This window comes from Trichechus manatus, unplaced genomic scaffold (assembly GCF_000243295.1).
Source record: "Trichechus manatus latirostris isolate Lorelei unplaced genomic scaffold, TriManLat1.0 scaffold00174, whole genome shotgun sequence".
Lineage (NCBI taxonomy): Eukaryota > Metazoa > Chordata > Mammalia > Sirenia > Trichechidae > Trichechus > Trichechus manatus.
In genome coordinates, this window is record NW_004444110.1 from 4,851,372 (window position 1) to 4,873,808 (window position 22,437).

General features: G+C 36.9%; 1 protein-coding gene across 3 annotated transcripts in view; it reads left to right on the forward strand.

The window, feature by feature from the left end:
• FAT4 (FAT atypical cadherin 4) overlaps window positions 1-22,437 on the forward strand; it is a 190,476-nt gene that overhangs the window by 141,568 nt on the left and 26,471 nt on the right. For 2 of the 3 annotated variants that reach the window (XM_012558542.1, XM_012558543.1), the window contains exons 8-9: window positions 6,423-6,673; window positions 8,991-13,340. In XM_012558542.1, coding sequence (XP_012413996.1) covers window positions 6,423-6,673; window positions 8,991-13,340 — 4,601 coding nt within the window. The remainder of the gene's footprint in view (window positions 1-6,422; window positions 6,674-8,990; window positions 13,341-22,437) is intronic. The other variant, XM_004386861.1, reaches the window with a different exon arrangement.

The following is a 22,437-nucleotide window of genomic DNA, read 5'->3' on the forward strand; positions in this document are numbered from 1 at the left end:
AAAAAAAAAAAAAAAAGGCCCTATCAGAAGAGTCTACTGAAATTTGTCAAGTCCAGTGGCCTTTTCTAAATCCTTAGTCTCATCTTTTATAACATTTTCACTATAGGTCATTCTCTCCTTTTGGCAATTTTTTTTTTTCTTTCCTCTTCAATGTCTGAGTTACTGTTACTTATTTCTCACCCTTTGTCTATGACCACAACTTCTAATTTCCCTTCTATATCTCCTCTTTCTCCTCCCACAAAGTAATCTGGACACGTCCCACGGTATTTTTTCTCAGTACTTTCTTCTTCTTCGTCTTGTATGTGTGTGTGCGTGTTGTGTGTGTGTGAGAGAGAGATTGAGAGATATTCCATTCCATGGCCTCAACCGTCAATTCTGTGTAGAAAAGGTTCAAATCTGTACTTTCAATCCTGACTCAATTTTAGAGCTTTCCACCCATATTTTTAACTCTGCTGAACAGCTGTACCTGGAAGTTCTGTCGACATCTTAAGCACAATGTATCAGAAACGCCTAACCTTTCCTGTCTCACCTCATGATTTTCTGCTTGCTTTTAATGATGTCTCCTTGCTTTCTCCATCCATGCTTGGCAACTCAGGGTCATCCTCTTGCCCTGTGTTCAATCAGTATTTCTTCTTTTCTAGTGCCTCTGACACCCATCCCTTCCTCTGTATTCTTGTTGTCAAACCTCTAGTTCAGTCCATAAAAACATCATGCCTGAACTATTATAATAAGAATTAACTTGATTTCCTGATCTGGTTTCTAACCTCTCCAGCCTATATACTGCACTGTACTGTATAATTATGGAGCACTTAATATGTCCCAGGTACTTTGTTAAGTTATGAGGATTTAGGCACTCTAAGTCCCATAAGGAGAAATTTAATATCAGATGTAGTTTTGTAATCTTGCAGTTAAAGTACCTTTTACAAGTACTGTTTCAGCACAGAATGGATAGAACAGTATAGTCAATGCTACCTAAAGAGATCAGTAGAATTTTCAAGTAATTGATGACTTTTAGAATTAAAAAAAGCAATTTATGGTCAAATAAAGGAGGGAAAGACATGCTAGACAAAGAAAATAGCATGTGCAAAGGCAAAGAGCTATGCAAAAGCATGGCATTAGAGAAGTAACTCCATTCAATATGGTTGGTGTGGGTTTGAAATGGGCCTTGTGTACCAAGGAAAATATTTCAAAATTTCTTTCTGCAGTTAATGGAAGAAACAGCTGAATTGTTTAAAGCCAGGCAATGACATGACCAGATTTACGTGTTATGATCATTCCTCTCTCAGTGTTGTAGGAAGAAATTTGTAGTAAGCAAAGCCTGCATCAGTGAATGAAAGTAATCTGAACCAACTTGGGCATCCAAGGGCTTGGCTTTAACCTTGATACACTCTCCCTCAAAATCTTACAACTTTCAGTTTGCCTATAGCATGATGCCTAGTCCCCATATTCCAGTCATTCCATAAATGGCCCAGCATCTTTCCAAGCTTCTTCTTTACAAATTCCCAACATATAGCCAGAATTTCAGTCTCATTTGTTCATTGCTGTTACGATTTTGCCATCCATGTGCTTCAGAGGGAGTTGGCCTGTTCAGTAATTTGGGCGCCCCTTATGGAAAATATATATAAATCAATATGAAGATGTTTGGTGCCTGTGTGCACATGGGCTGTTGTATTTGCTTGTCGAGTACGTGATTAAAAAGTCATGAACCCCTATTTATGTTTATCCTGGCTAGTCTTATTTTCTAGGACATGTACTGTGTCTGGATGCTTGATGGTGCATATGCATGTTGCAACCTGTCTTTTCCAGCAAGAACTATAAATCTTCATATTTAAAGAAAAGATTTATAGCCCTGCAGGGTGACTCCAGGCCCCACAGGGAGGTATGCTTTAGAGATATGCCCCAGTTTTTCACATCAAAACAAGTCATAATGGGAGAAGCATGTAGGTAAGAGGAAAAGACCTTTGCTTTCTGAAACCTTATGGCCCTGCTCATGTTGTTCTATAGCCTAGACCAGGGGGTGGAAAACTATGCCCTGCCAGCCACATCTGACCCATGGCTTGTTTTTGTAAATAAAGTGTTATTGGAACACAGTCTTGCCCAATCATGTTCATATGGTCTACAGATGCTTTTGCACTACAATATCAAGCTAAGTATTGCAAAGGAGACTGTTTGCCCACAATGTTGAAAATATGTACTATTTGGACCTTTACGGAAAATGTTTGCCAATCCCTGGCCTGGAAGACCTTTTTCTCTTTTTTCAACACTGTTGTAAGAAAGGTTATTGTTGTTATTGATAGGTGCCATTAAGTCAATTTCAGCTCCTGGTGACCCCATGTGACAGAGTAGTACTGCCCCTTGGGTTTCCTAGGCTGTACTCTTCTTAGGAGAAGATTGCCGGATCTTTTGCTCACAAAGCCCCTGGTTGGATTCCAACTGCCAACCTTTGGATTAGCAAGCCAGTGCTTAACCATTGTACTACCAGGGCCCCTATAAGAAGGATAAACCAAAAACCCATTGCTGCTGAGTCAGTTCCAACTCATGGTTACCCTATAGGAGAAAGTAGAATTGCTCCATAGGGTTTCCAAAGCTGTAAAGCTTTATGGAAGCAGACTGCCGCATCTTTCTGCCACGGAGCAGTTAGTGGGTTCAAACCGCTCAAGTTTCGGTTAGCACCTAAGTGCTGTTTACCACTGTGCCAGCAGGGCTCCATGTAAGAAGAGCAGCCCCTTTAAAACTTAAATTCAGTCCTCTCCAAGAAAACTTTATTTTGTTCATTCTCGTCAAAAGTGATCTCTTTCTGTTTTGAATACCTTAGCTATGCTTCTTAACAGTCTAATAACACTTAAACATACTGCCTTTGTTTTTATTTACTTTTAATTTCTCTTTTTTCCTTTTAGAGTCGAGGATTTGAGGACTGAATTTTTTTAGCTACTCATCTATGTCTCTTGTCCGTTTGCCATCTATCCATCTAAATATATATGTATATAGATGGATTATAACATTTGTCCATCTATCCATCTAAGTATCTACATATATAGATGGCTTATAACATTAGTTTATCTATCCATTTAACTAACTACATATGTAGATAGCTTATAAAATATATTATACATGTATAATATTATATGTGTGAATATAGACTGAGTGTTTACCATATACCAATTACAATGCCAAGTGCTTTTCATACAAATATTTGATGTTCAAAACTACCAAATGAAAGAAGTACATATATGATCACCATTTTATATATGAAGAAAATAAGGCTGAGACAGGTTAAGAGATTTTCTGAATTTAAGTACTACGAATTAGTGAAGTCCCTGAGTAAAACAGTTAAAAGCTTGACTAGTAACCGAACAGTGGAGGTTCAAATGCACTCAAGGCCTGGCAATGTTTCTGAAAGGTCACAGCCTTGAAAACCCTATGAAGTTCTATTCTGCACGTATGGGATCACCATTAGTTGGAATTGACTCAACAGCAGCCGTTTTTATTTTTTTTTTAAATTAGCGAGGTCAGTATCCACCTGCATGTGAACTGTGTTCCAAAGCTCGTTCTCTTAACTATTACTAAATTATTGCATTCCAACCAAATACAGCACAGTGCCTCATCATCCTAGTAGATCTCATGGAAAGGCAAAAAAAGGCTAGAAAAATCAAATGGAGATACGTTAGCTTTACAAATGCAGCAATGATCGATTCAGATTTCAGATAAAGACATCTCTGTTTATGCTAATAATTTGAAACAATAATTTTGTATTCTAAAATCAATACGCAAATTAACATTTATTGATTAACATTGAACTAAATCAATGTAAATCAATTCTGTGTAGACATATCTTGCTAAAGGGTCTATTTTGGCCTTAGCCACTAGGTATAACATTTCTGGTCTTCACTGCATTCTCTCGGGCTGAGTTTTACCTTCTTTATACTGTTATATAATGGAAAAGGTACCTGATGAAGTCACAAATACAGAAGTTCAAACTCTAGCTGTGTCTTTTATAGACTGAATTTTTTTTTTTTTTTGTGAGTGTGTCTCTTTTAGATTCAGATTCCTTATCTATAAAAATCATGGTTTATTTTAAATAAAATAAAATCAAACTGTTAAGATGATTTGGAGGTTTAAATAAGAGCCTATGGGAAGTTCCTTGTGGAGTTTGTGGACCCTGAACCACCACCCCCTGAAACATACCAAGAATTCAGTAAGATGCTGCCAACATTGAGAGAGTGGCATAGATGTTTAGATGCTAAGAAAATAACACAAGAGACAATCTAACAGCCTTAAGAACATTAAAAGAAATTAACACTGCCAGGGAAGCAGGTGAAATCTTGCAGGGGATGATTGAACTGAGCCTCACATAAAAGAGGCGGTGAAAATACAGGTGTATTATCTTGACAGTTTATCCATTTATAGAACCTCTGGTGTTTCTTCTACTTCTCTCTTTTTTTTTTATCTTACAAATATAAATTTGCATGAAACAAGTATTACAGGATATCTCATATCTGAAATGCACTTTTGATACACATTAGAAATCTAGTAAAGTCTAGAAAATAGTTAATCACACATTAATAAATATGACAAATTATTCTTTATTTTTAAAAAATAGTAAATATAGTACACTACTTTTCAACAGATAATAATATGGGCCATAGCAAGTGCAGTAGAATAGGATCAAAACATAAGAATTTGAAGCCTGCGTATCCTTTGTGGATTATTTATCTGAACCTGGACTAGAACTAACATTTTTAGCCTTTTAACCCATTGCTCTTCCTAATACACTATGGTCTTGTCAGGTACAAAACACCCATTCTTATTTTATTTTTATTTTTGAATGTTAAAGTGAACAAGTATTTGATCGAATCCCACCCTTTCCTGTCATAAAGCCATCAGAAAGTTTATCGTGGTATGAATTACTTGTATTCTCCTATTAGTTATTGGGTAATTCCTACATCCCCTGATAGCAACAAGAGCCCCTAAAATAAAATGACACAATTCTCATAATCCAGGTTCCTATAGATTTTCTCAGAATGGCGAGAAGTCAATCAGATTATCTCATGAGTCCTAAATTTTGAACCTTTAAAAATGTATTTATAGACTTTGAATATTCCTATTTTGATGAAGCAATAGATCTCTTCTACTGTTGAAGGTGGTAATTATACAAGAGTCACTTCTAGTCCAGGAAACATAATCAGTGTTATTCTCATTCACTCCTGAAATTAGCATGTGGGTGTGCCAAAAATCTTAAAAATCTGAGCCATACCAAGTATTTTATCAATATTGTAATCTTTTCTCAACCAAATCCACTCTGTTCTTTTCTTATTTTCCGTGTTTTACAGGAGTGCTATTCTTTTTAAATGTCAGCTCCCCAACACTTCACTATTGTACTGAAATAAGATAAAAATGCTGAGATGTTTGTTTCAAACTGTGAGCATTGAAGGAGTGTCAACTCCATTGGCTGCAATGTAGGGTTTTTTTCTGTTGTTTCTATTAGCAAATGCAGTTGCTATGTTTTTATGGAAACAAACCAAACTACAGAAACATGTAGTTAATTCAACAAGGGTATCTTGTTTAAAGGAGAAAACTTTTAAAAAAATGTATATACCTGTTACCTTCTAACTTTTAAAATGTATGGACCACAGCCATTTTCTGAACCTTCAAGCTTAGCTACTTAATTCCTAGCAGATCTCTGGGACCTCACCTCAGTCATAGCATTAGGAATATATACAGCTAGTGATAAAATTTATTCTTCACGAAGAAGAAAGAAGCTATTCGCAGTGGAAACTCCTGTCTGTTGACCAGTCTGGTTAATATCAGAATATCCATGGAGATGTCATACCTTTCCTGACAACAAGAAAGCAACATACCCATATGAGGAATGACAAATGAAAGAATTGGTAACTAAGAATGTCTTTGTATAAATAATCAGTTCTTCAGTTATTCTGGATGGTTAATATATGTCAAATATAGTGTTTTGTCTTTAGAGAATAAAATCTCTAAGTGATCTCCTCTAGTATATTATGGTGTACAGAAGAAAAATAATTCAGGTACATTTAACAGATGTTCATTTGTGATCCTAGCCACTAACCATGACATTAGAGAAATGCTCTGATTTATGTTTCAGGCTAGTTTATTTAAAATAAAATATTCTTTTGGATTTATTTAGGGGCCTTTCATGATTTGAAAGGCCCCCAAATCTTGAAGGGACCAGCTTGAGGTCATTGGACGTGTCAGATAAAGATTTTCAATGTGTCGATATTTACATTATATTAGAAATATTTATCTTCTGGCCATATTCTTTAAATGTCTTGTGATCTTAGTCGTAATTTTTTTTTCTTTACTATTTTTTCCTCTATTTTTAAATTACAATAAGTAGATGTTTATGATATTAAAACTAGAAGAAATATGTCGATCTCTCCTCTCTTCTTTAGCTATAGGATAATTGGAGGAAATTCGCAGTTCACCATCAACCCATCCACAGGACAGATCATCACCAGTGCATTGCTAGACAGGGAAATGAAAGAGAATTATACCTTAGTAGTGGTCTCCAGTGACGCGGGATCCCCGGAACCTCTTTCCAGTTCTGCCAGTGTTCTCGTCACTGTGACCGATGTCAATGACAACCCACCACGATTTCAACATCACCCCTATGTCACACACATCCCATCTCCCACTCCTCCAGGTAATCAAACCAACTCTGATGCTGCACGAACACAGGCAAATTATATAGTGGGCATTTTCTATGAATACATTTATGTTCTTTTTACGTATATATCTCTGATAGAGGATAAGTTTGTAAATTTCTTTAAAATTCAGCTTGTTTTGTCAATTAAATTGAAGGAACATTGAAACTTGCAAATCAGTTCTTTCTTTCATACCAGATTTATTTAGGATTTGATAATTAGAAAATCTTTCCTATTAGTCTTTCTAAACGTTACTTGAATATTGCTGAAGGATTGAAATAGATACCGCTTCATAGTATAGGAGGGTTCTGCCTTGAGGTATAAGTTGTGTGTAATTTCCCTGAGAGGAGATGCATTATCTCTTCTTTTCATGCCATCTCCCATCACCTGAAACATTGTCTGGCAGATAAAAATAATTCTAAAATAATTGTACATATAAAATCAATATTTTACTTCATGGACGTCATTTACCTCATGATTCATAGGTTTTCTGAAATGTTTAATGAATGAACTATTCTAATACTTTTGTTTATTCCCGTTTTGCTAGATTAAGTTTTTTTTTTCTGTTAGTAGATTTATGAAATCATTTATAAGCCACTTTCATATTGACAATAGGTATTTATCTCTCTGTACCTCTTTTAAATTCAGTTGATTGGTTTCATTTGCTTATATGCAAGAAATGGCATACCCTCTTAAGAACTTCACAAATAACCTGTCATTTGTAACTTTAAGATAACTTTTCAAAATGGAAAAAGTACAGATATAGCTCATAATCAATTTAATCTTCCTTGCTTTGAAATGGAGCCCTGGTGGCACAGTGGTTAAGAGCTTAGGCTGCTAACCAAAAGGTCAACAGTTCAAATCTACCAGCCACTCCTTGGAAACACTATGGAGCAGTTCTACTTTGTCCTATACGGTCGCTATGAGTTGGAATTGACTCAATGGAATCGGATTTTTTTTTTGTTTTTTTTGGTTTGCTTAAAAACGTGTTTTAATTAGAAGAAAAAAATAAATGTATCCAGTATTCTTCCTCTCAGTCTTCTTTGATCTTTATAATTTGCAGATGTCTGATTGAGTCCAGTTGAAATTATCAAATCTGTAAATTCATGTGGAAATGTCAATATCAAGGTCATAAAACCCAAGGAAGGCTGTTAGCTGAAATGGTGCTGATTTTATCTAGTGTGCTGTAGTGCAATATAGCAGTCCCTATGTAAAGAAATAGTGGAGCCCTGGTGGCAAAGTGGTTAAAGAGCTCAGGCTGCTAATCAAAATGTTGGTGGTTTGAATCCACCAGCCTCTCCTAGGAAACCCTATGGGACAGTTCTACTCTATCCTATAGGGTGGCTATAAGTTGGAATCCACTCGAAGGCACACAACAACAACATCTAAAGAGAGTTCTCGTGCTTCAGTGCTTTTTTCTCATTAGACTTACTGGAATTAATCAGAATCACCAGGCTTTTTGTTGTTGTTGTTGTTTTACAAAAGGCTTTTCACTTTTCCACAAACTAATCTGTGGGGGTGGGAGTGCAGGTTTGGGAAGGGTTTCTGAATGAATATGTTGAAAACATGTCCTTATGGCAGCTTTTATGCACATTTCTACTACAATCTGTTACACTGGCACTCATTCCAAGCACTAACTTTTGGAATCCAAATTTAGTTCATTTTTCCTCATTTCTTATTTCTTATTACTTAATAATTGTTTTAATTGATTTCAGTGTGTACACACACACCTGCACGCATGTATAAATCACACATATATATATGATTTATAAACATGATAATAGCTCACAGAGAAAAGAATTATACCACAAAATAGTGGATATAAGGTACCAAGAATAGTTATTTAAAAAAAAAGATATCATTTTTGTTGGCATGATTACATATATGGTAACTTAAGGAATTTTTAAGACATAATAGACTAATTACATTGGATAGAAGCATAGGTCTTTGCAGAGTTCGCGTACTGTCTTGTTCGTTGGAAATTGTAGATACACAGATTTTTCTCCTAGGAACAATAATTTGAATGATAGCTATTTCTCTTCCTGTGCATTTCTCAAAGGCATACTGAAAAGTATTAAATCCAACAGACTGTATGTGTTCTTGTGAGAAAAAAGCAGGCCAGTCTTTAAAGATTACGATTAAGCAGATTTGAGTTGAGAATCTCAGAGAAAATATAGGAGATACTGTTATCTACAGTACTAATGAGAAAATACAACTATATCAGGCAGCAATACAGTGTTTTGTATGTATTAACCTACTACCAAATATTTTATTCGGATTCCATGTGATGGTAACTGTAAACTTCATCTTTTATAGGTTCCTTCGTCTTTGCGGTTACAGTCACAGATGCTGATATGGGAGCCAATTCTGGACTGTATTATTCTCTTTTGGGGAGAAATTCTGAAAAATTTCACATTGACCCACTGAGAGGAGCTATTATGGCAGCTGGACCACTACATGGAGCTTCAGAAGTGACATTTTCTGTACATGTAAAAGATGGCGGCTCATTCCCAAAGACAGATTCTACAACAGTGACTGTTAGATTTGCAAACAAGGCAGATTTCCCTAAAGTTAGAGCCAAAGAACAAACTTTTATGTTTCCTGAAAACCAGCCACTAGGCACTGTTGTCACCACCATTATGGGAACTTCCTCGAGAGGAGAACCTTTGTCCTACTATATTGCAAGTGGGAATCTAGGCAATACTTTCCAAATCGATCCATTAACAGGACAGGTCTCAATCAGTCAACCTTTGGATTTTGAAAAGATACAAAAATATGTTGTATGGATAGAGGCCAGAGATGGAGGCTTCCCTCCTTTCTCCTCTTACGAGAAACTCGACATAACAGTGTTGGATGTCAATGACAATTCCCCAATTTTTAAGGAAGATCCTTTTGTATCGGAAATATTGGAAAACCTTTCTCCTCAGAAAATACTTACTGTTTCAGCAATGGACAAGGACAGTGGACCGAATGGACAGTTAGATTATGAAATTGTTAATGGAAACAAGGAAAATAGCTTTAGTATTAATCATGCTACTGGTGAAATTAGAAGCATTCGACCTTTAGACAGGGAAAAGGTTTCTCAGTATATACTAACCATAAAGTCTTCTGACAAAGGCTCTCCTTCTCACAGTACCTCAGTTAAAGTAATCATTAATATTTTAGATGAAAATGATAATGCCCCTAGGTTTTCTCAAATATTTAGTGCCCATGTTCCTGAAAATTCCCCCTTAGGATATACAGTTACACGTGTCACAACTTCTGATGAAGACATTGGTGTAAATGCAATTAGCAGGTATTCTATAATGGACACAAGTCTTCCATTTACAATTAATCCCAGCACAGGGGATATTGTCATTAGTAGACCTTTAAATAGGGAAGATACAGACCGTTACAGAATCCGAATTTCTGCACATGATTCTGGGTGGACTGTTAGTACAGATGTCACAATATTTGTGACAGATGTCAATGACAATGCTCCGAGATTTAGCAGACCCTCCTATTATTTAGATTGCCCTGAACTTACTGAGATTGACTCCAAAGTGACTCAGGTATCTGCCACAGATCCTGATGAGGGATCAAATGGACAAGTGTTTTACTTTATAAAATCTCAGTCTGAGTATTTCAGGATTAATGCCACCACAGGAGAGATTTTCAATAAACAGGTCTTAAAATACCAAAATGTCAGTGGCTTCAGCAACGTGAATATCAACAGGCATAGTTTTATAGTGACTTCTTCAGACCGAGGCAATCCGTCCTTACTAAGTGAAACAACAGTTACCATCAATATAGTGGACAGTAATGACAATGCGCCTCAATTCCTGCAACTGAAATATTTCACTCCCGTCACCAAAAATGTTAAAGTTGGTACAAAGCTAATCAAAGTTACTGCAGTCGATGATAAAGATTTTGGACTGAATTCTGAGGTGGAGTATTTCATTTCTAATGGGAATCATTTAGGGAAATTTAAGTTGGAGAATCATACAGGATGGATATCATTAGCATCTCCCCTGATTTCTGACTTGAATCAAAACTTTTTGATCACAGTCACTGCAAAGGATAAAGGAAACCCTCCACTTTCATCCCAAGCAACTGTTCAAATAATTGTCACTGAGGAGAACCACCATACACCTGAATTCTCTCAAAGCCACATGAGTGTTACCATCCCTGAAAGCCACAGTATTGGGGCCATTGTCAGAACTGTGTCTGCAAGAGACAGAGACGCAGCTATGAATGGCTTGATTAGGTACGACATTTCTTCAGGAAATGAAGCAGGTGTTTTTGCAATCAACTCCTCCACGGGTGTGTTAATACTAGCCAAAGCTCTTGATTATGAGCTATGCCAGAAACATGAAATGACTATTAGTGCTACAGATGGAGGCTGGGTTGCCAGAACGGGTTACTGCAGTGTGACAGTAAATGTGATTGATGTGAATGACAATTCTCCAGTATTCGTCCCTGATGAATATTTCCCCACTGTTTTGGAAAATGCTCCAAGTGGGACAATGGTTATCCACCTAAATGCAACGGATGCTGACTCTGGAACCAATGCAGTGATTGCGTATACTGTACAGTCATCTGACAGCGACCTCTTTGTCATTGACCCTAACACAGGCATCATCACCACTCAAGGCTTCTTGGATTTTGAAACCAAACAGAGCTACCACCTTACTGTCAAAGCCTTCAATGTCCCTGATGAAGAAAGATGCAGCTTCGCCACTGTTAACATACAATTAAAAGGGACAAATGAATATGTGCCTCGTTTTGTTTCCAAACTTTACTATTTTGAAATCTCAGAAGCAGCTCCTAAAGGTACTATTGTTGGAGAAGTGTTTGCCAGTGACCGTGATTTGGGCACAGATGGGGAGGTGCACTATCTGATTTTTGGTAGCAGCAGGAAGAAAGGTTTCCAGATCAATAAGAAGACTGGGCAGATTTATGTTTCTGGACCTCTTGATAGAGAAAGAGAAGAAAGGGTCTCTTTGAAAGTATTGGCCAAGAATTTTGGTGGCATTAGGGGTGCAGATATAGATGAGGTCACTGTGAATGTCACAGTACTTGACGCCAACGACCCACCCGTTTTCAGTCTAAACATCTACAATGTTCAGATCAGTGAAGGAGTCCCAACTGGAACTCATGTGACCTTTGTCAGTGCCTTTGACTCAGACTCCATCCCCAGCTGGAGCAGGTTTTCTTACTTTATTGGATCAGGGAATGAAAATGGTGCCTTTTCCATCAATCCACAGACAGGACAGATCACTGTTACTGCAGAATTAGATCGAGAAACCCTACCCATCTATAATCTAACAGTTTTGGCTGTTGATTCAGGGACCCCCTCGGCTACAGGAAGTGCCTCCTTATTAGTCACGCTGGAAGATATAAATGATAACGGGCCTATGCTGACCATCAGTGAAGGAGAAGTGATGGAGAACAAACGCCCTGGAACCCTGGTGATGACCCTCCAGTCCACTGATCCTGATCTCCCTCCAAATCAAGGTCCCTTTACCTATTACTTGCTGAGCACGGGTCCTGCCACCAATTATTTCAGTCTGAATACCGCTGGGGTTCTGAGCACAACCAGAGAGATTGACAGAGAACAGATTGCAGACTTCTATCTGTCTGTGGTTACTAGGGATTCTGGTGTTCCTCAAATGTCTTCAACAGGAACCGTGCATATCACAGTTATAGACCAAAATGACAATCCTTCACAGTCTCGGACTGTGGAGATATTTGTCAATTATTATGGCAACTTGTTTCCTGGTGGGATCTTAGGCTCCGTGAAGCCACAGGATCCGGATGTGTTGGACAGCTTCCGCTGTTCCTTTACTTCAGGAGTTACAAGCCTCTTCAATATTCCAGGGGGCACTTGTGATTTGAATTCCCAGGCAAGGTCCGCAGATGGCACCTTTGATCTGACTGTCCTTAGCAATGATGGAGTTCACAGCACAGTCACAAGCAACATTCGAGTTTTTTTTGCTGGATTTTCCAACACTACGGTGGATAACAGCATCCTACTTCGTCTCAGTGTTCCAACAGTAAGGGACTTCCTGACTAACCACTACCTTCACTTCTTACGCATTGCCAGTTCACAGCTGACAGGCCTAGGGACTGCTGTACAACTCTATGGTGCATATGAAGAGAACAATAGAACATTTCTTTTGGCAGCTGTGAAGCGAAATAATAATCAGTATGTGAATCCCAGTGGTGTAGCAACCTTCTTTGAAAGCATCAAAGAAATCCTTCTCCGGCAGAGTGGAGTAAAGGTAGAATCTGTGGATCATGATGCATGCATTTACGGCCCATGTCAGAATGGAGGGAGCTGTATCAGAAGGCTGGCTGTGAGCCCCATATTAAAGAGTCATGAGAGTCTTCCAGTCATCATCGTGGGAAATGAACCTCTGCAGCCTTTCTTATGCAAGTGTCTGCCAGGATACATTGGTAGCTGGTGTGAAACAGACATAGATGAATGTCTTCCATCCCCTTGCCACAATGGTGGGACCTGTCACAATTTAGTGGGAGGATTTTCATGCAGCTGTCCAGAGGGCTTCACTGGGAGGGCCTGCGAGAGAGATATCAATGAGTGCCTGCCTAGTCCTTGCAAGAATGGTGCTATCTGCCAGAATTTTCCAGGAAGCTTCAGCTGTGTTTGTAAAACTGGATACACAGGTATGACAGTGTTTTACTTTTTTCTCTAAGATTTAAGCCATGCCACGTATAATATAAAGTAGTGAATTTTATCATTTTTAAATGAGTTCCCATAAAAATGGGTATAATCATAGCAGACGGTTTTAAGAATTTACTATTGTCCAGACACTGTTCTAAACATTATGTATGTATTTATTTTACTTACTCCTCACAAGAACCCTATGAGGTAGAGGTAATTGTTTTCCCCTTTTTTGAAGACAAGGAAGCTGAAGTAGTGAAAAGTTAAATACGTTTTCTAATTAATTTGTTGTGGAGCCAGGATATAAGCTTACACAGTTAATTCTAAAGCCTAAGCTCTTAGCCAGTCTGCTAAGTGTCTCTGTTGTTTTTAGATGCCATCAAGTCGGTTCCAACTCATAGCGACCCCATATGACAGAGTAGAACTGCCACATAGGGTTTTCCTGGCTGTAATCTTTATGAAAGCAGATTGCCAGATCTTTCTCTCACAGAGCCCCTGGGTGAGTTAGAACCACCAACCTTTCTGTTAGCAGCTGAGTACTTAACCATTGTGCTACCAGGGCTTCTTAAGTGTCTTTGCCTAGTGCAAAGAGTATTATATCTTCTTAAAAGAGTGCTGGTATGTATAAGTTTAAGATTAAAGGACATGGTATATATAAACCATAAAGACCTAGTCCATTTTATTTTCAAAATAACTTAATAATTATTGGTTTTGATTCTTTTATCATTATTTTTATTATCTTTTTCTTTATCAGAATAACGATTGTTATTGAAATTTGATTCACATTGTGAAAAGAATATGGGAAGAGTTGTTGTTTACAAGTGAGATTAAAATGGTTTGTTATTTTCTAGTAGTTGGGTGGAAAGCATAACAGGGTGATTTCTCAAGTAAGCCAGTTCAAAGCTGAACCACAATTTACCTCAAAATTTTAGAAACAACATTAAATATATAGCAGCAAATTTGTTCAATAAGTCATTGGCATTCTAATCCGGCGTGATATACATAGATACATATATATCTCTATCGCTCTCTTTTTATCTAGCTATCTGGCTAGCTAGCTGTCTAGCTCTCTGCCTCGCTACCTATCTATCCACCTATTTATCTCTCTACTCCCTAATCAGTGGTTGCTGCTTCTTCTATGTGAATACATGGTATATTGTTGATAATTTCCAATCGTTTGTATACTATATAATTTGTATTACGTATGTGTTACATTGGGATGCTCTGTAATGTTTATAAGCAAAATTTAAATTCTAGTGAAATAGCTAAAACCAAAATAGAGGATTTTTTGTAGAATTATGTTTTAAAAGATATTTTTAAGCTAGTACATTTATCATTTTTTGAAATGGTTCCCATCATGTGTATATGCATGATTTTATATTTGGAAAATTGAATGGCTTAATGAAGAAATAAAGCAAGTTTGACTAAGCGGGAGCACAACACACAGGATTTGCCTCCTAGCAAAATAATATCCTTGAAACATAAAGGAAAGGGGCAGTGAGCATGGTATAATGGAAAGAATAAGGGATTTGGTAGTATCTGATTTAGCTATAGCCTTTGAGAAGTCACTTAACCTTGCTGACTCTCAATTTCCCTATCTATAAAATGGGAATAATCATACTTACTTAGCTTCACTGTGTCCAACATTCAATAAGTTGCAACTCTAATTAGTAGTATTAGTAATAGTAATGGTAGCATAGATTTGTACCATGGAATTTTAAAATAGATGAGAAGCTTTAGTATCACTAGATAACTGTGAGTCTTATCAGAGTTGTGTCCTTAGGATCATGAATAGTAATAATACTATGTGGCCCTGGTTGCATAGTGGTTTAAGGCTTTGGCTGCTAACCAAAGGTCAGCAGTTCGAATCCACCAGCTGCTTCTTGGAAACCCCTATGGTGCAGTTCTCCCCTGTCCTTTAGGGTCATTATGAGTTGGAATTGACTCAAGGACAAATTTTTTTTTTTTTTAATGTGTGTGTTATGAGTTCAGGATTTCTAGAAAACCTTCCTCACTCTTTCCCTAATCCTCCTCCCCCTTTAAAATTACTTTCTCTTCTGGGAGTTCAACAATACAGATTATTTCTTTGTCTCATTTTAGTATAACACAGTCATTCACACCTAGAATGAATTTAAACTTAGTTCTAGAATGAAGAAATTAGGGATGAATTTGGTAGTCGACAGTGAACAGGGAAAGTACACAGGAATGAGGGAAGGTACCACATGGTGACGTAAATGTTGCTTACTTTATGACTGGGCATAGGGTTAGCCTTATTCACATTACTTCTCTCTAGTTCATTTCTGTGTTTCAGTTTATTTAAATGTACATTGCATGTTTTTCTAATGTGGTAGTTGATATTTTTAGGAATGCCATACAATTTATTGTGATATAATAATAACATTTATCATGTGCATATTTAAAGCACTGCTTAAGGCCTCTTGCTTTATAGACATTATTTCATTTAAGTTCTTTTCACAACTCTCTGAGGTGGATAGTATTATTATTCCCATTTTAATTACAAGGAAATTGGGTCTTAGAGGGATGAAAAATCAATTGCCATTGAGTCGATTCTGACTCATAGCTACACTTAGAGCTCAAAGTAGAGCTGCTCCATCAGGTTCCCAAGGCGGTAATCTTTACAGAAGCAGACGGACACATCTTTCTCCCGTAGAGCAGCTGGTGGGTCCGAACTGCCAACCTTTTCATCAGCAGCCAAGCGGTTAACCACTGCGCCACCAGGGCTTCTAGAGGGATTAAGTGAGACTAAATAACTTGCCTCAAACTATTCCACAAGTAGTGATCTAACTGAGTTTTACTATAAACTTTACGTCAGAGCTTCTGTTCTTTGTATAACTTCAATTTGTACTTGTAATAGAGTACTATGGCTAATGTAATCAAGTCCTTGATATCTTCTAAGAATTTTTTGACAATTGTAACAAACAGTATAACAAAAGACAAGGTGACAAATTGTTAGTTCATGCGCTATATTAGGAATGTATTTTTCAAATGTCTACATCTCTTTAATGTTCTTTGTAAGATTATTCCTGAAGGATCATCTGAGTTCTTTTTCCAGCTAGTCTCTGCTGGGTAGCCTGACTTATGAAGACACAGCTAATAAAGCAAAGCATCTTAGAGAGCTAATACAGACCTAATAAGCCAAAAGAGAAAATACATAAACGCATGCGTGTGCACGCGCACACACACACACACACACTCACACACATATATTATAGAATGAATTTCAAATAAACACTAATACTGGCTAGATTTTACTTCAGTTAAATTTATTAAATACTAGTGTTTCGGTAAAGCCTGGTTTCTTTAACGACTGTACCCATTCATATATCTGTATTGGACCACTAGAATTGTTTGAAATCACCTAGATTTTTAACTTTTGTGGACTTTAACCTGCATTATATCAGTTATTTTCAAAGTTTATGACATTACAAATTGGAGCTGTAAGATGAATACAGTTTGTTAAGATACAGGACATATGAAACATTAATTTCTATTTGTTAAATAAGATTACCAGAATTTACATCGGTTATCAATATGCCTCAGTAAATCAAAACTATTTTTCATATTATTCATGTCACAGAAGCCCAGGAGATCCTGGAGGGACGTAGCCTAATAACTAAAAAACCAATATTTCTTCCCCAATACTAAAAGAAATTTTCATGCATTTAATAGAACAGTAACAACAACAAAACCGAACCCATTGCCATTGAGTCAACTCCAACTCATAGCAACCCTATAGGACAGAGTAGAACTGACCCAAAGAGTTTCTAGGGAGCGGCCGATAGATTCCAACTGCCCAGCTCTTAACCCTCATGGGAGTGAATGGTGTTATAAAATGCAGCAGGCAGATGGAGCGTCTTTGCTAAAACTGGATCTCTTAGAATTAGTTCATAGCCCCTCAGCCTTTCCCATTCACTTTCACACATCTGGATGTGTTTTAGGTGTGGTATTTGGAGTACTGGCAGGGGCTTATTACCATATGGAGAAGTTTTCCTGTGTCCTCTAGTAAGTCCTGGTATTTCAAGGAAGGATGAGATTTGCTCATTCATCACTTTTGAATAATTTGACAGTAAATAGGATTTTTTTCCAGACATATGAAGATATATACAGTCTGTGCATAGTAATTTTACCGAGAAATTTGGCACACATAGGCTTTTTAAAGAAAGGAGGAGTAGCCCGGAGTACTTCTTTTAAAATAACAACAGTCATATATTAATGTTGTAAATGATCATGTGATCAGTAAACCATAGAATATAAACCAAATTTAATGAATAAATATTAAATGAATTTTTCCAATAGAGAAGAGTGGCTCATGTAAGGAAGGATAAAAGGCTTAACGCTCCTTCTGAGTTTATTTCACATAGTGGAATTTGCCAGTTTACCTTCGATGATATGTTAACTTATTAAGGTATTGATAACTTAGCTTTCTAGCAGCTGAAAGTCTTATCTCTGCAGAGAACAAGCATATATTTCTAAGTTTACTGTGAATGTCATCTCATTTTACAGAATCATTAGTGGTCTCGTTGAGTTGGTAACTGTGCAGGATTTAAAACACAAAGGGAAAACAGGTTTTTTTTTTTTTTTCCTTTTGCTTTTCTGGAGCCCTCGTGGCATAGTGGTTAAGAGCTCAACTGCTAACCAGAAGTTTGGCAGTTTGAATCCACCCGCCAGTCCTCGGAAACCCTATGGAACAGTTCTGCTCTGCCCTACAGGGTCACTATGAGTTGGAATTGACTCAACGGCAATGGGTTTTTTGCTTTTCTTACAGGCAGCCCTTAGAAATTATATTTTTGCTTTTGTTTTATGTAGCAGTTGTGTAAAATTACTATTTGGGAAGGATATTTAGATGTGCTATCTTTAAGCACCGTTCCTAGTAATGTGAAACATTTACATAATGCCCAAACAATAGCTAGTTTCTGCTAAAAGACACACCCAAAAAACCAGAAAAACTTATTAGCGTAAATATTCAGAATTAATATCATGTAAGTATTATAGATTATGTTTATTAATAAAAATTAGATATAAAATGGAATCTATATGTGCACATATTTTCTCTTCAATGTATAAATACAAGAGACAGAGAATTAATACTTGCAAATTCTTAGCACATATATATTAACTGAGACATTAAATTGAAAGTTAAATCAACTATTGGTTATCAGAAATCATCATATCAGGCCATGCGGTAGCCCAGTTTAATAGGTGAGAATAAATTTAGCTCTGCTCCACATTATCTAACATTAAAATGAACTGTTAATACAACTGAAACGTGAGGTCTCTTCTGTATGTCCAGTTGTCGAATTGACTCTGACTCATGGTGACCCCAAGTGTGTTAAAATAGAACTGTACTCTATAGGGTTTCCAATAACTATGACCTTTTGGAAGTAGATTGACAGACCTTTCTTCTGAGGTCCGTCTGGGTGGACTCAAACTGTCAACTTTCAGTTAGCAGCCGAGCATGTTAACCTCCTGTACCACGCAAGGGGAATCCCCACTGACCCTGGGTAACAAAAGTGGTTAACGACTCGGCTACTAACCAAAAGGTTGGTGGTTCTATTCCACACAGAGGTGCCTTGGAAGAAAAGCCTGGTGATGTACTTCTGAAAGGTCATAGCCTTTAAAAACCGTATGGAACCAGTTCTACTCTGAAACACATGGGGTCTCCATGAATTGGAACTGAGTCAGTGGCAACTGGCTTGTCTTGAAGAAAGCAAAAACATAGACAATCACAATACATTAAATTTACATTCGACATTTTTCATCACATATTCTGCCCCTTGAGCATGAAGATAACAGCTAAATTCCTCCTGTAAATTTAACTATAGACTGGAAAAGTCTGTGGATACTATGGCCTCCTATTATACATTCAGTTTCATCTTGAGCAATTCACATTCTTGATATGCTAAGAATTTACACTTCCTGAAGCACATCTCCTTCTATCTGTGATAGTATATGTCAACACAATTAATTGATGGATGTCAAAGCAATGAGATCAGCTCATTCTTCTAAAGAGCTGCTATGACAGTTAACATATGTTAATGAAAAAAGCCTCCTAGTTTTCAAGAAGCCTGGATGCTTTTCTTTGTGCAAGCCCTGTCAGTATACTTCTGAGCCACAAGGCACTGACAAGTATTGTTAATTGACTTGCAGCATTAATTACGTTAATGATCCAAGATTTTGTTTCACAGTGCTTTGACACATCAGATTGTTTTACCAGGAGCATATTAGAGTAATTCAAACTGCTACATTCTCTGATAATCATTAGTCCATTAGCACAGGGATCTAAGTAGTTAGACTTGTACAGAATAATACAGAATTTGTTGTCGAGTTCTGATTGGGTCATAGAGCATTAACTTTCCAAACCTGAGAAATATGAATTTAAAGCCTTTCTTTTGACTCTAAGTAAAATGATGAAATCCTTTACTCACTCAAAAGAAAAAAAGTCCTTTGAAAATAATTTAAATTGCAAAATAATTTAATTTTCAGAGTGTGTATTTGAATCTAAATTTCTAGTATGATGTTGTCTTAGAAATCACTTATGATAGATTAATTTTTGCTCAGTTAAATGGAGTTATGTTTTTGAATGGTAAATAATTTCCATATAACACCAACAAATAAGATTTTCATTTTTTTCCAAACTCAACAATAAATTCCTTTATTTTACCCCTAGCAAAGACATTTAAAACATTCTTGATAATTACCTACTAAAGAAAAATAAGAAAACAATCTGTTTTAAATTAAAATATTAAATGAAAGGTTGAATTTGTTTTTCTCTTACCAATGCCTATTTATATTGTGGTATTCTCAAAACATCAGATTCTCTTGAGAATTGTAACTTTTTAAAGAAATTCATTTTCAAAATTAACATTTTCTTAGTTGTCAACTTCTTCTGTTGTTTCTTTGGTCACCGTCTGGCTCAATACATGGGTAAACCTTACTTTCCTAAAAAGTTCTTTTCACCTTCCTTTTGGATTAGCTGCAATCTCTTGTAGCTTATAATTAAACTCAGATGTTTGTGTTAAAATCTCCTGTTGTATGGAATAAATGATAACTGCTTTATATAAATTAGAAAACAATCTAACTCTCTGGTTGTTGTTAATGTTGTTTAAGTAAAGATTCAGAAAAGCGGTCTTTTCCAAACCAGATTGTATAGAAGGACATAGTTGTCCATTATAAGATCAATGATTTGGGTTTTTAGAGCATAACAACAATCGTGGGGATGGTGCAGGACCAGGCAGTGTTTTCTTCTGTTGTACGTAGGGTCATGATGAGTTGGGACCAACTCCACAGCAACTAACAACAACCACAACATACTCACTTTTTTTCTTGGCGATCACATATAAGCAAGTATTTGAGAAAGTGTGCATGACAGTGCCCCTCTAAGTGACTTAGCCTTTGTTCCCCATTTCCAGTCTCCAAGAAGTGAAGTTGGTAGTTTTGCAGCCCACTGACATGTTTTCATAATATAAGATTATGTTGACCATACCTATGAAGTATATTAACCCGTGTATTTCACGCGTGTTACTTTTAACATAGCTCTAAGATAAATTCTTAAAAAAACAGAAAGAAAAAAAAAGGAAAGAAAGTGAGACCTTATTTAGTCCAATAACACGTGAAAATTACGTATGCTCTTACAGGAGAAAAAAATTCAAGGAGTAGGATGTGGCTTTACTGATGGCAAAGAAATGACCAGTCGTTGCCAATGTTGTTAGATGATGTCAAGTTGATTTCAAATCATAGCAACCCCATGTGACAAAGTACAACTGCCCCATAAAGTTTTCTAGCCTGTGAACTTTATGGGAGCAGGTCGCCAGGTCTTTCCCCCACACATAGCAGCCAAGTTATTGGGAAATTGCTGGTGTTGTATTAAGAGAACAAATTTCCTCTTGTCTCAAATTGTTTGTCACAAATCCAACTGGAAATCACCAGAGGAAGGAAATTGTCTTCTGTTACTCAACATTTCTCCGGTGTGGTATTTTGCACAGACTCAGAGCTGTCGTAGTCATTACTTGAATGTAACACAAAACCCCGTTGCTGCTGAGTCGATTCCTACTCATAGTGTACCTAAAGGACAGATTAGAACTGCCCCATAGGGTTTCCAAGGAGTGGCTGGTGCTTTGAACATGCCGACCTTTGTGGTTACAGTCAAACTCTTACCCGCTGCACCACCAGGGCTGCTACCTAATTCCTGTGACTATAGATTGGTAACTTGTTTATCTTCATTTTCTCTCCTTAAGATAAAAAGAACTCTAAAATCGTTAACTCAGTGTTTTGCCTTGTAAGGAGGTTCCCGATTTTATTTGCAAAGGAAAGCCTGTGGTGTTTATGACCCCGTGATATACAGAAGTGTTTCGTTAGCAGTGTTGTGCGGTCTGACTCACACTCATAATTGCCCCTCAGAACAACCGTGGCAACATAGTCAAGCCACAGAAACAGAACCAAACTAAACAAAAACGTTGACTACGTTTTAAGCATGGTTATAATGATGAAATGGATTATGCATATCCAACATTAGATCTAGTTGTACATTTGTGCATATAAAATGTTCATGCTTTCATTAGACAGTTAATAAACACATCAGTGCTATTCATGCTGGGAAATAGAAAATAGCTTTACAGAGACTCTACAGGAGGAATTAAAACCCTCCTGTCAATGAATGGAAATTAACAAAGAACTCTATAACATCTCACTGGTTCTTAGAATTGGAAATCTAGAGACTAGGCTAAGAAATACGTTAAATTATTACAAGAAAATAAAGTTAGAGAAGAATGACGTATTAAAACACATTTACATCTAAGTAAATGAACAAACAAATGCACAACAACAACAAAGATATGGCCAGTCTTCATAAATTTTGCCAACAAGTGGTTAACTATTCAATGTTAGCTTTGTAGAACTTGCATATGGGAGCAGAAGACCTGTATTAGTCTGTGCCATGGTTTTACAATTTCTTGAGCAAAACATTAGCCTCCAAGGGCCTTTTATTCCTCATTTGTGAAATGTAAATATTTTCTCTTGTGTGGGTTGACTTCCCTTACTAAAATGTGGACACTGTGGGTCAGACACATGTCTGGCACATAG